General features: G+C 47.3%; 1 protein-coding gene across 4 annotated transcripts; it reads left to right on the top strand.

The window, feature by feature from the left end:
- The first annotated feature begins 5,533 nt into the window (after positions 1 to 5,533).
- LOC310701663 (uncharacterized protein) lies at positions 5,534 to 12,993 on the top strand. 4 transcript variants are annotated; one of them, XM_083492910.1, is made up of 3 exons: positions 5,534 to 5,660; positions 8,397 to 8,521; positions 10,345 to 12,993. In XM_083492910.1, exons 2-3 carry the CDS (start codon positions 8,488 to 8,490, stop codon positions 11,655 to 11,657), a joined length of 1,347 nt encoding a protein of 448 aa, XP_083349036.1. In that variant the 5' UTR covers positions 5,534 to 5,660; positions 8,397 to 8,487; the 3' UTR covers positions 11,658 to 12,993. The 4 variants fall into 4 exon arrangements, with proteins under 4 accessions (XP_083349036.1, XP_083349037.1, XP_083349035.1 ...); XM_083492911.1 differs by having other exon boundaries at positions 5,559 to 5,975; positions 10,348 to 12,993; XM_083492909.1 differs by having other exon boundaries at positions 5,559 to 5,975.
- Positions 12,994 to 14,121: the final 1,128 nt, after the last annotated feature.

The following is a 14,121-nucleotide window of genomic DNA, read 5'->3' as shown; positions in this document are numbered from 1 at the left end:
GACGGAAACATGGAAGGTGCCTAAAGAAGCCAGGGTGGCTATCTAAAGAACTTTTAACTGAATTAAGATTAAAAAAGGATGTGTACAAAAAATTGAAAAGGGGGGAAACCACCAAAGAGGAATTCAAACAAATAGCCAGCACGTGTAGACACAAAGTCAGAAAAGCTAAAGCACAGAATGAACTCAGGCTTGCTAGAGAGGTTAAAAGCAACAAAAAAGGCTTTTATGGGTATGTTCGTAGCAAAAGGAAGAACAAAGAAACAGTGGGGTCACTCAGAGGAGAAGATGGTGAAATGCAAACAGGGGACACAGAAAGGGCTGAACTCCTCAATGCCTTCTTTGCCTCAGTCTTCTCCGATAAAGAAAACAATGCCCGACCTGAAGAATTTGGAGCAAATGATTCAGCAAAGGAAACACAGCCCAGAATAACTAAGGAGATAGTACAAGAATATTTGGCTAGTTTAGATGTATTCAAGTCTCCAGGGCCAGATGAACTGTATCCAAGAGTATTAAAAGAACTGGCAGATGTGATCTCAGAACCACTGGCAGTCATCTTTGAGAATTCCTGGAGAACAGGCGAAGTCCCGGCAGACTGGAGGAGGGCAAATGTTGTCCCTATTTTCAAAAAGGGGGAAAGAGAGGACCCAAATAATTACCGCCCAGTGAGTCTGACATCAATAGCAGGGAAGATTCTGGAGCAGATCATTAAGCAAACAGTCTGTGAGCACCTAGAAAGGAATGCTGTGATCACCAATAGTCAGCATGGATTTCTGAAAAATAAGTCATGTCAGACTAACGTGATCTCGTTTTTTGACAGAATTACAAGCCTGGTAGATGAAGGGAACGCAGTGAATGTAGCCTACCTTGATTTCAGCAAGGCATTTGACAAGGTGCCCCATGATATTCTTGTAAAGAAGCTGGTATAATGCGGTCTTGACTATGCTACCACTCAGTGGATTTGTAACTGGCTGACTGACCGAACCCAAAGGGTGCTCATCAATGGTTCCTCTTCATCCTGGAGAAGAGTGACTAGTGGGGTGCCACAGGGTTCTGTCTTGGGCCCGGTCTTATTCAACATCTTTATCAACGACTTGGATGATGGACTCAAGGGCATCCTGATCAAATTTGCAGATGACACCAAACTGGGAGGGGTGGCTAACACCTCAGAGGACAGGATCACACTTCAAAACGACCTTGACAGATTAGAGAACTGGGCAAAAACAAACAAGATGAATTTTAACAGGGAGAAATGTAAAATATTGCACTTGGGCAAAAAAAATGAGAGGCACAAATACAAGGTGGGTGACACCTGGCTTGAGAGCAGTACATGTGAAAAGGATCTAGGAGTCTTGGTTGACCACAAACTTGACATGAGCCAACAGTGTGACGCGGCAGCTAAAAAAGCCAATGCAATTCTGGGTCTCATCAATAGGAGTATAGCATCTAGATCAAGGGAAGTAATAGTGCCACTGTATTCTGCTCTGGTCAGACCACACCTGGAGTACTGTGTCCAGTTCTGGGCACCACAATTCAAGAAGGACACTGACAAACTGGAACGTGTCCAGAGGAGGGCAACCAAAATGGTCAAAGGCCTGGAAACGATGCCCTATGAGGAACGGCTAAGGGAGCTGGGCATGTTTAGTCTGGAGAAGAGGAGGTTAAGGGGTGATATGATAGCCATGTTCAAATATATAAAAGGATGTCACATAGAGGAGGGAGAAAGGTTGTTTTCTGCTGCTCCAGAGAAGCGGACACGCTTGGAGCTATGGATCCAAACTACAAGAAAGAAGATTCCACCTAAACATTAGGAAGAACTTCCTGACAGTAAGAGCTGTTCGACAGTGGAATTTGCTGCCAAGGAGTGTGGTGGAGTCTCCTACTTTGGAGGTCTTTAAGCAGAGGCTTGACAACCATATGTCAGGAGTGCTCTGATGGTGTTTCCTGCTTGGCAGGGGGTGGGACTCGATGGCCCTTGTGGTCTCTTCCAACTCTATGATTCTATGATTCTATGATTCTATGACTATGGGTTTTGCTTGCAAGCCAGGGGTTCCTTACCCCTGTCATAAATTATATCTGTAGTGGTCTAACCAATGCAGAATATTGTGGTATGTGAAGTTTTTAAAAATAGAATCACCAGGGCTGCCATACGTCCGGAAGAGAGCAGAGGAGAAAAGTCAGCTTCTTCCAGGGACCTCCAGAAGATGGCTCCAACCCGAAACACCACGCTTGGCTTTCCAGGGGAATGGCAATCCCATGCCCCAAGCTGGCAAGGTCCTCCTCTTGGGCAGATGCACAACCCCTTCCCCAAAGCCCTTCCCTGCTCCTCCCTCCCCCCACCTCCCCGTGGGGGTCCCTCACACCATTCATCACTCACCAGAATGGCTTCAGCCTTAGGGTGCTTGCAGCGCTTGAGGGTTCAGAGCCCCTGAAGAAGAAGAAGAAGAGTTTGGATTTGATATCCCGCCTTTCACTCCTTCAGGAGTCTCAAAGCGGCTAACATTCTCCTTTCCCTTCCTCCCCCACAACAAACACTCTGTGAGGTGAGTGGGGCTGAGAGACTTCAGAGAAGTGTGACTGGCCCAAGGTCACCCAGCAGCTGCATGTGGAGGAGCGGAGACACGAACCCGGTTTCCCAGATTACGTGACTACCGCTCTTAACCACTACACCACACTGAGCCCAGCTGCCTGGCAGTTCTCAATCACCTGGAGAAAGTACAGCTGTTCTTACTCCAGTTGCTGAAATGCAAAAGTCAGGCTGTCAGTTCCTTGCAAAGTGTCCATTCGAAAGACCCTGTTCACCTCAGCGGGAAAAGAGCCTCCAGGGCCAAGGCCAAAATCAGGGGCCGATCTTCAAAGCGCTCCAGGTGCCCCAGGATGTTCTGGAAGAGAGCAGAGGAGAAAAGTCAACTCCCTCCAGGGGCCTCCAGAGGACGGCTCCAACCCCAAACGCCAGGTTTGGCTTGTTCATCCCCAAACCTCCCACCCACCTCCTTCTGTCATCCACAGCTTGGAGCACTGAATACTTCAGAGGTCTTTCATCGCAGCTGCGTGGCAGGTCTGGATGACCTGGAGCAAGAAGTCTTGTTGCCGGAACAACTCCAGTTTCAGCTCCAGCTGCTGAAGTGGCAAAAGTCAGGCTTTCAGTTCCGCATGAGGGGTGGGCTTCTCCGCATCCAAGAGTGCAGAGTGGGAAGCAAAGAGCCTCTGGGCAGGGGGGAGGCAGGTCTGAGTGATCTAGACAAGACCAAGTCCCTGGTCTTGTTTTCTCCAATGCTCACAACTGGTGCTGGGGAAATAACCGTGTTAGATCTGCAACAAGAGAAGGACACGGGGACAGGTGAGTTCATCTTAGAGCACCTGGCAAGGTTGTTCCAAGAGTCATCTCTTGGATTCCTTGGCTTCTACTCAAAGTCCTGCTTTAGGAGTGGGGCACCCCAGGCCTTGGGGACAGTCCTTGGCCTGCAGCCCCCAGAAGGTGGCTCCTCAGAGAAGGTGGCCCTCCAGCTGACAACTGCCCCCCAGCCCTGCCCAATCAGCTGCCTCTGCCACGGATTCCTCCAGAAATTCCTCCTTTCCTCTCTCAGTCCTCATTGGACCCCACAAAACAGGATGGCTGCTGGGGTGATATATGTCCCTCCCATGCACCCACCTCTCTGTGGGGGTCCCTCACACCACTGATCCGAAGTCCAGCCTCATGAAGCTGGAGAGATGTAGGGAACAGTGTTAGATTGCCTGCTATTCCCCACCCTGAGATCCCCACCACCACCACACACAACTCTGTCCATTAAAAAGTCACCACCTCAGCTAGAGAAGGGCCTCCAAGGCCCAGCTGCCTGGCAGTTCTCAATCACCTGGAGCGAGTAGAGCTGTTCTTGCTCCTGTTGCTGGAATGCGAAAGTCAGGCTGTCAGTTCCTTGCCATGTGTCCATTCAAAATACCCCCATTCTCCTCAGTTGGAAAAGAGCCGCCAAGGCCAAAATCAGGCGGCAATCTTCAAAGCACTTCAGGTGCCCCAGGATGTTCTGGAAGACAGCAGAGACGAAAAGTAAGGGGGAGATGCCCCTTCAGCTCCTCGGGGAAAAGAGAGAAGAGAGGTTGAGTCCTGGGTCAAATGTGTGAAACAGAAGTTGGAGCCATGCAAAGAGAAGTCAAGACAAAGGATATGTATGGGGCTAGCACTCTACGTGGGGCTACCTTTGAAGGTAACCCAGAAACTACAACTAATCCAGAATGCGGCAGCTAGATGGGTGACTGGGAGCGGCTGCCGGGACCATATAACATTAGTCCTTTAGAATCTTCCTTGGCTCCCAGTGCATTTCCAAGCACAATTCAAAGTGCTGACCTTTAAAGCCCTAAATAGCCTTGGCCCAGTATCCCTGAAGGAGCTTCTCCACCCCCATCGTTCAGCCCGGACACTGAGGTCCAGCTCCAAGGGCCTTCCGGTCATTCCCTCACTACAAGAAGCAAGGTTACAGGGAATCAGGCAGAGGGCCTTCTTGGTAGTGGCGCCCGCCCTGTGGAATGCCCTCCCATCAGATGTCAAGGAAATAAACAACTATCTGACTTTTAGAAGACAACTGAAGGCAGCCCTGTTTAGGGAAGTTTTTCATGTTTTAAGTTTTATTGTGTTTTTAATATTTTGTTGGGAGCTGCCCAGAGTGGCTGGGGAAACCGAGCCAGATGGGCGGGGTATAAATAAAATATATTATTATTATTATTATTATTATTATTATTATTATTATCCTCATCCTCTTCCTTGGCCACACCAAGAACTGCCTGGAAGTTTACCCTCATGATGCTGGAGGAGGGGAGAATATTAGGCGCTGCCTCCTCCGAGTCTCCCTTGCCCCAATCCCCCTACCAGCTCCTCCCCAACCTGAGCTCCTCCTGGAGTTCTGCCCTTCCCCCATCCATTCCAAAGACCCCATTCACCGCAGCTGGAGGAGAGCATCCAAGGCTAGGCTCAGGGTCCAAAGCTCAACAACTTTGGGAGTTGTTGGGGGGAAAAGCGCAACAATTTTCGGGTTTTCAAAAAAAAAAAAAGTTTGGGGTGTCCTGATTTTTTAAATATGACAGCCTTAGAATCACAGAATTGTAGAGTTGGGAGGGGTTCCCCAAGGGTCATCTAGTCCAACCCCCTGCAATGCAGGAATAGCAGCTAAAGCATCTATGTCAGACGGCCATCCAACCGCTGCTTAAACACCTCCAAGGCAGGAGAGTCCACCACCTCCCGAGGGAGATTTTTCCACTGTCAAACAGCTCTTATGTTGACCTTTTTCCTGTGCCAACCTTCCTGCCATAATTTTTGCTGGCTGGCTGCCTCCTCCTGTAGTTTGATCCGGGTGCTGAGGGTTGCTGGCAGACCTCCCATTCCCCTGCCAGAGCTACAATTCCCGAAGTACCCTATTAAAACCGCTCAGAATTTTGAAAGTTTGCAGAATGCGACGTGGGAATGAAGAGAGAGAGAGAGAGAGAGAGAGAGAGAGAGAGAGAGAGAGCGTACTGCCCGGCGCTCCAAAGGTTAAACCAATTGAGTTGAGATTCCTAGAGAGGCGGGGGGGAGGAGTGCTGGGGAAAGAAAGCGAAGTGGGCAAGGCAAGAGTAAAGCACGCTCCTTTTTATGTTCCAGGAAAGGGACTGAGCCTCCTGAGATCAATGAGGTAAAGCCTCAGCGTTGGGTGAAAGATGCTTGGATCCTGTATGCCTCCCCCTGGCAACTGCTGCAGCCCAGCTGGTGTCAAATGCATGGCTCTGCTTTCCTTTGCAGCACATCAGAGAGGCTGAGGGGGGGGGGTCGTGTCCCCTGGGCACCCCAGGACCTCCAGAAACACGGCCCAGGCTTGCGCCCCCCCGGAAGGCCACTTGGGTGCTGCAAACGCAGCAGAAACAACCTGAGAGGCGGCAGGGAGGGGGCACCCCAAATTGCAAGGAAGGGGGCAACCCCGCCACAGTTTTGCTCTCTGCAGCAAGGGGAGGTAAGTCATGGGGGGTTGATGTGTCCAAATCCAAAATGGGCCCCAAATATCTGCATTCTTTCCATGGCAAGAGCCTCTTAAATGCTTCACCCTACCCCAAGATTAGCTCAGTCCTCACTGAGAAGGGAGCTGAGGAGACCAGCAGGCTGAGAGTGATGCAAAGCTCAGCTCAGGGGGTGGGTGGGTGTTCTCGTGTACTGTCCGCAGTGAGCGAAGGTGGCAAAAAGCAAGCGGGGTGGACTAGATGACTCTCGTGATCCCTTCCAACTCTGTGATTCTGTGGATAACCTCCCCGCCCCCCTGCAAAGCTCTGCAGGTTGTTTGGGTACCAATTTTTTTTAAAATAGGATTTACTTCATTTAGTTTTAAAGTGTGTTTCTTTTTCAATTTCCACCTTGATGTCATTTGCACTAGGTAGAAACCAGAGGCAACTTAACCAGAGCGCTTAGTGCTTCATTCGATTCAGTCAGTTTATTACAGTCATAGACCAGCATTTAACTGTGCAAGCTCCATAGTAATAGTAATACAGTGGTACCTCGGGTTAAGTACTTACCGTATTTTTCGCTCTATAGGACGCACCGGACAATAGGATGCACCTTGTTTTAGAAGGGGGAAAACAAGAGGGGGGAATTGTCCCCCTCTCTGCCCAGCGCCCCTTCAGCGAAGCGGCAGGAGGCGCTGCGCAGAGAGGGGGAGAATTTTCCCCCTCTTGTTTCCCCCCTCTAAAACAAGGTGCCATTTAAGGTGCGTTCAGTCGCCTTCAGGCGGCTACCTTGGAAGCCTGGAGAGCGAGAGGGGTCGGTGCGCACTGATCCCTCTCGCTTTCCAGGCTTCAGGTTCCTTTCGACCTGCTCTTTGGGGCTGGCAGGGGGAAGCCCACCACCAGCCCCAAAGAGCAGGTCGGGGAGCAGGGAAAGGCGTGCAGCGGAGAGGCTCCTGCCATAGTCGCGCGTCACTTCTCCAGCTGGGAGAGGGTCGCGGGGCTATGGCTTCTTTAGCCCTGTGCTCGCTCTCCAGGCTGGAGAGGTGGCGCACATGGGAGAGGCTCCTGCCATAGCTGCGTGTCACCTCTCCAGCTGGGAGAGGGTCGCGGGGGGCTGCTTTAGCCGTGCGCGTGCTCTCCCGCAGGAGAGGTGGTGCGCGGCTAAAAAGGCTCCTGCCATAGTCACGCTAGCACGCGCGCGCTCTCCCGGCTGGAGAGGTGGTGCGCGGCTAAAAAGGCTCCTGCCATTTTTGAAGGGGAAAAAGTGCGTCCTATAGAGCGAAAAATATGGTAATTCGTTCCGGAGGTCTGTTATTAACCTGAAACTGTTCTTAACCTGAAGCACCACTTTAGCTAATTTGGCCTCCTGCTGCCGCTGCGCCGCCGCCACCCAATTTATGTTCCTATCCTGAAGCAAAGTTCTTAACCTGAGGTAATATTTCTGGGTTAGCGGAGTCTGTAACCTGAAGCGTATGTAACCTAAAGCGTATGTAACCACTGTAATAATAAAAATAATAAATTAAGCTGTAAGGGATCAACTGGGTACATTTCCTTTGTTTTGATTTTTTTATTATTTTTAAAAATAAAAATTATTTATTATTATTATGATTATTATGATTATTATTAATATATTTGCTATTTAAAATATAAAAATAATGGATATTCTAACGCATACCACAATACAGGAACTGCTGCCAAACATTCATCGTGAAAAGTAAGTACTGTGATGGTTCTGCTGCAGATGTTGTGGCTTTTCGAGCTTTGGCTTGTGCAAAGTGACTGAGAGGTTTTGAGCTTTGTCATTCCGCATGGGTTGTGAGCTTCACCATAATAGATCACAAGTATTTTTTATTTTTGCTTCTTCAGTCATACTTAAGCCAGTTGTAAAATGTATCCTTGTGAGGGGCACCGTGGATATGCCCAATGAGTCCTAGGAACGGTAGTGTTCCCCTTCCCACCGAATTTAACAAACTACTACCCCCAAGAAACCTTGGGGAAAGCCATGTGCTTTGAATGTGTTTTAAATGTATGGTGTGGAGGTGACATGTTGCTTTGTTTGAGTGTGTGTCTGAAAGGATTTGCCTCTTTCATTTTTTGGAACTGCAAGATGTTAAGGTGAACCAGCTGAGAAGGGTGTATGTTCTTCAAGGTCTCTCTCATGAAGTCTTGACTCCTGCACAATTGAAATAATAATATTTGCAGGGAGGCTTATTGTTATTGCTTGTTACTGTGGTATGCATTTCTGTGCTTTTATGTCGTAAACCACCCTTTGATCAAGGGTAGTATAGAAATGTAAGAAATATTAATAATCAAATAAAAACTAGACACAAATCTCTTCAGTTATAGCACCCTTTCATTCTTTGCTGGGAACCATAGTAATATTTTTTTATGTCCATGGGCGTTTATTTCATAATAGAGAATTTTCTTTATTTTTTCAGGGGCTAGAATCCTTTGAGGAGGCAGCTGTGGATTTCACCAAAGTGGAGTGAGATCTCCTCGATCCAGGCTAAAGAGCTCTTTAAGAAAGCCATGCCAGAGAATTGTGGGAATATGGCCACTCTGGGTAAGGATTCCTTTTCCTTGGTTGATACATGTTTATGTTGGGAAAGATGGAGGGCCCAAGGAGAAGGGGATGACAGAGGACGAGATGGTTGGACAGTGTTCTCGAAGCTACCAACATGAGTTTGACCAAACTGCGGGAGGCAGTGGAAGACAGAAGTGCCTGGCGTGCTCTGGTCCATGGGGTCACGAAGAGTCGGACACGATTAAACGACTAAACAACAACAACAACATTATATTTCTGTCCCACCTTTCCTCCAGGTGTACGTAGCTCTCCTCCTCCCCATTTTATCTTCACAGCAACCCTGTGATGTAGGTTATGCTTAGAGGCAGCTACTGACCCAAGATCACCCACTGTTGGTCCTTTTTGTGATATTTCTGAGGGCCCTGTAGGGATGCCAGTGTGGAAATGGGAGGCTGGGCCATGTGCTCTGGACATGCCTTCACTGCTACACTGTGTTAGACCTGGCCTTGGCTGTTGCCACACACACACACACACACACACACACACACACACACACACACTTAGACTTCCATTGAGGGAGAAGTGATGCTTGCAGTGTTAGTCATGGATGTGAGCGTAATGCTATATCCTCCTGCCACAGCGTTTTTCTTCCAAACAGTAGATGAGGTGGTAAACCTCAGGTTCTTAGTAGGAACTAAGTGGGATTTAGAAGACAGGAGTGCCTGGCGTGCTCTGGTCCATGGGGTCACGAAGAGTCGGACACGACTAAACAACAACAAGTGGAATTTAATCCTCCCTTTCACACACCCATTGCAAAAAGAAAAGAAAAATATCAATGCATGTGGAAAGCTAGCTGTAAGGGAGCAAGCCTTACCAAGCTGTGTCCCTGGCATGCTGGCTTTGTGTGTGTGAACAGGTGCGTTGCTTTCTTTTATTTTCGTTTTTGTGTGCCTTCCATAACGCGAGCACTTGCCCTGCAGCCTGAAATTACACACTGAAATCACACACGGCCCAGGCCTCTTATGGGAGCGAATTCCATAGTGAAATTATGTGTCATGTGAAGAAGAGCTTTCTCTTGCCATCCTGAGTCTTCCAACGTTCAGCTTCCTGGGCTGACCCAGAGTTATAGTATTATGCTAAGGGGAGACGATCTCTCTTAATCTCTCTCTCCATCATGCATTATGCTATTTGCATCATATACAGTGGTACCTCGCAAGACGAAGGCCTCGCAAGACGAAAAACGCGCAAGACAAAAGAGTTTTCTGTTTTTTGAGTCATTCCGCAAGACGAATTTCCCTATGGGCTTGCTTCGCAAGGCGAAACGTCTTGCGAGTTCTTGCGAGTTTGTTTCCTTTTTCTTAAAGCCGCTAAGCCGCTAATAGCCGTGCTTCGCAAGACGAAAAAACTGCAAGACGAAGAGACTCGCGGAACGGATTAATTTCGTCTTGCGAGGCACCACTGTACCTGCTTTACTTGCCATTTTTCTTGCCTATAAAGCTTGGTTCATTGTCACATCTCCTCTCAGGAGAGTTGCACCACCCTCTTAGTCGCTTTCAAGGTCCTTTATACTGAGTGCATATGTTGCTGGGGTTCTGATACACACAAACACCCTTATTATATTAAGTTGCAGAAATTGAGATCACAGTTGTATCACAGAAGAAGAAGAAAAAAACCCACCCATCATTTTTACACCTACTGAACTCAAATAGGAAATAGACCAAAAGGAACTCAGGTTATTTTCTGAGACAGTAGCATATTCATACAGGTTTCAGGAAGGGGAGATTTTTGAGTTTTTAAAAATTGTGCTTGTTGAAATCTTTGGTTACTGTATTAATCTCTTTATGGGATTTCCACCCCCCAAGCAGATGATGAGCAAGACAACGTGAATTATAGGACCCCACCTGTGGTGTCACTAGAAACAACCCAAGCTGAAGCCGGAACAGAGATATTTGGAAATCAAATGGAACAAAAGAGGCTCGAGGGAAACCATTCAAAGAATGTGAACATGCCCAGCGCTTCTCAGGATGCTAGCATCCACAAACCTCTGGCCGCACAAGATCAGAAAGGAAAGAGAAGCGAAAATATTCTAGTAGAGGAGGAAATATTAAAAAATGAACCAATATTAAATGGACACTGCAGAAAACAAACAGGAGAGAAACCGTATAGATGTATGGAATGTGGGAAAAGCTTCAGCGTGAGCAGTAGTCTTGCTACACATCAAAGAACCCACACAGGCGAGAAACCATATACATGCCTGGAGTGTGGGAAGAGTTTCATTGACAGTGGAAGTCTTTGTGCACATGCAAGAACCCACACAGGAGAGAAACCATATAAATGCTTGGAATGTGGTAAATGCTTCAGTGTAAGTGGAAGTCTGGCTTCACATCAAAGGACCCATACAGGGGAGAAACCATATACATGCCTGGAATGTGGGAAAAGCTTCAGTGTGAGCGGTAGCCTTGCCTCACATCAAAGAATTCACACCGGGGAGAAGCCATATAAATGCATGGAGTGTGGAAAGAGCTTCACTGTAAGCAGTAGCCTTACTTTACATTTAAGGACCCACACAGGGGAGAAACCATATGTATGCATGGAGTGTGGGAAAAGCTTTAACAAAAGTGGAAACCTTAATACACACCGACAAACTCACATGGGCGAAAAGCCATATAAATGTTTGGAATGTGGAAAGACCTTCAGTCAACATCAACACCTCACTTCACACGTAAGAACCCACACAGGGGAAAAACCATATAAATGTATGGAGTGTGGAATGAGCTTCAGTGATGGTGGAAGTCTTACTGCTCACAAAAGAACCCACACAGGAGAGAAACCATATAAATGCCTGGTATGTGAAAAGACTTTCAGTCAGTGCGGAAACCTTACTGCACATCAGAGAATCCACACAGGAGAGAAACCGTATCAATGTATGGAATGTGGGAAAAGTTTCAGTGTGAGTGGAAGCCTTTCTGCACATCAAAGAACCCACACAGGAGAGCAACCATATAAATGTGTGGAGTGTGGAAGGAGCTTCAGCGTGAGCAGTAGTCTAACTTTACATCAAAGAACTCACACAGGTGAGAAACCCTATCAATGTAAGGAGTGTGGGAAATGGTTTAGCAAAAGCAGAAACCTTAAAATACATCAGAAAACCCACACAATGAAGAAACCTGCCTGAGGTCTGTTCCTTAGACTTTCAGACTAAACAAGCTAGGCCTTAGCAATTGTGCGGGCATAGCTAGTACAGAAGCAGGATTCACAACACATAGCCCTTCACGGCCTAGGACCCTTGTACCTACAGGACTGCCTCTCCTGGTATGCCCCATGGAGGACCTTAAGGTTCATAAATAGCAACACACTAGAGGTCCCGGGCCCTAAGGAAGTCAGATTAGCCTCAACCAGAGCCAGGGCCTTTTCAACACTGGCTCCAGCCTGGTGGAACGCTTTGTCTCATGAGACCAGGGCCCTGCGGGATCTGATTTCTTTCCGCAGGGCCTGTAAGACAGAGTTGTTCCACCTGGCCTTTGGCTTGGAGCCAATTTGATTCCCTCCCCCTCTTTCTTTTTTCCTTTCTCCTCCTGCGATGGAACTCCTATTTGGGGACTTCCCTGGCTTTTTTCTGGCCCATGTAGGACCAGTCTGGAAAGTTAGCCTTGGTGAAGACTTGACGTTTTCATCCCCAAAAAAGTTTCTGATTTGAGTTTCCATTGAAATGAGGCTGTATTTTAATGTTTTAATGTTGTATTTTAATCTTGTTTTTAAGTTGTATTTCAATCAATTTGTTTTTATATCGGGTGTTAGCCGCCCTGAGCCCGGTCTTGGCTGGGGAGGGCGGGGTATAAATAAAATTTTTTATTATTATTATACATACTGATGTGCAGTGAGAGGGGGCACCAAAGGCAAGCACGGCCCCAAAATAACTAGGACTGCCTAAAGAAGACCTGTGACAAGCTGTTATTGCAACAAAGGCCCAGGAGAGACAGGTATTTTTGCTCCTTATGAGCCCTCTTTGTTACTTGCTAGGTGGCTGGGAGGGGGAGTATCAATTGTTGCTGAGGGCCACCAAAACGGCCTGGAGGGCCACCTGCTCTAGGTGATTCAGCTAGGTAGACATGCAGCTAGATTATTCCCACTGGGTTTCCTGCCCTCTTAGCTCCGTGAAGAAAGGTTAGAATCTGCAAGAGAAAACCTGGTGAAACAAGTCAAGTCCTTTGTTAAAATAATTGCGCTCACTGGTCTCATCAGCATCTTGAAGAGTCAGGTAGGAAGATATGTGTTGGCGTAGTGACAACAGAAGATGCTTCCAGGAAGGGATAAGCACCTCACCACCCACCCCTCACCTGATTGCAGGCTGAGTCATCCTAGGGGGAGTTTGTTTTTGGTGTGTGATGCTGGAAGCTGGAGACTGACCCTGGAAACCTAATGGGAAGGCAAGATCTGAGTGTTTGTGCTGTGAGCCCCTGCATCCTTTCTTAAGGCCGTATATATGTGCAAATAAAAACATATATCCTAAAGATAACCATCGTGTTTATTCCAAGGAATTGGAAGGATGGGTAAGCATTGGAATGCCTGGATTCTCTTGTAGCTCAGAGATTTGGGGGTGGAGGGCAATGAAAGATTTTCTGTGCAGCTTTACAACATTTCATTTCATTCTGTTCTTTATTGAAAGCTGCTGTTCTTTATTGTAAAATAATAAATGAAAGGTTGCAAAAACACACAGAAAACAAAATTGAGAAGAGAGGGAAACATTACTTAGAGAAACATTTGCCTAATGGCAAAATCCAATGCATTTCTGGGTAATTTTATGCCAGAGGTTATTTTTGTTTCCCGAAGGAAAACGGTAAGTGGTAACTAGCAGAAATTTGGGGTCATTGTACAGGTGACAGTTTGTGAGAACGTTCTTGAAGGACTACCCTCAGACATAGTCAGACCAATTGAGTTTTTGACATACCCCTCCCTCTTCAGCTAACAAATAATCAAGGGCTTCCAACTGTTTTGCAGTATTGCCCCTCTCATCTGGGCCATTTGTGTGGCTTTGAGATCTTCTCATCAACACAAAGAAGCCTTTCTCTTCTGATCTTTCATATTTGTCAGAGTTGAAAATCCCTGTTCACAACAATATGTGATTGTCCTCACAGAATCACAGTTGGAAGGACCCCAAGGGTCATCTAGCCCAACCCCCTTGAAATATACTCAGAGTCGAGAGTGGATTTCATGCTCTTTATTCAGCTCATAGTGGTGAGGAGGGAATGAAAGTCCCCTCAAAGTACCTGCTTTATATACATTATTTACACAATGGGCTGCACGTGATTGGCTAATTCCGGAATTCTCCTGTAGGCCAATCAGGTTGTGGATTCACTTCTATCTGGAGCTGGATTGGGTGGCTCCTGCCGACCAATCATACTGCTGCATTGTTCTAGGACCAATCAGACTGCTGCATTTTGGATCCTATTGTTCTAGGACCAATCAGACTGCTGCAGTTTGGATCCTATTCAACTCAGTACATAACACCCCTGCAATGCAGAAATCTCAGCTAAAGCATCCATGACAGATGGGCGTCCAACCTCTGCTTAAAAACCTCCAAGGAAGGAGAGTCCACAACCTCTCGAGGGAGACCATTCCAAGGTCAAACGGCTCTTTCC

The sequence above is a fragment of the Podarcis liolepis genome (assembly GCF_965112155.1).
Source record: "Podarcis liolepis genome assembly, chromosome: 2".
NCBI lineage: Eukaryota > Metazoa > Chordata > Lepidosauria > Squamata > Lacertidae > Podarcis > Podarcis liolepis.
The sequence above is the reverse complement of the archived record's forward strand: the minus strand, read 5'-3'. Positions and strand labels throughout refer to the sequence as shown.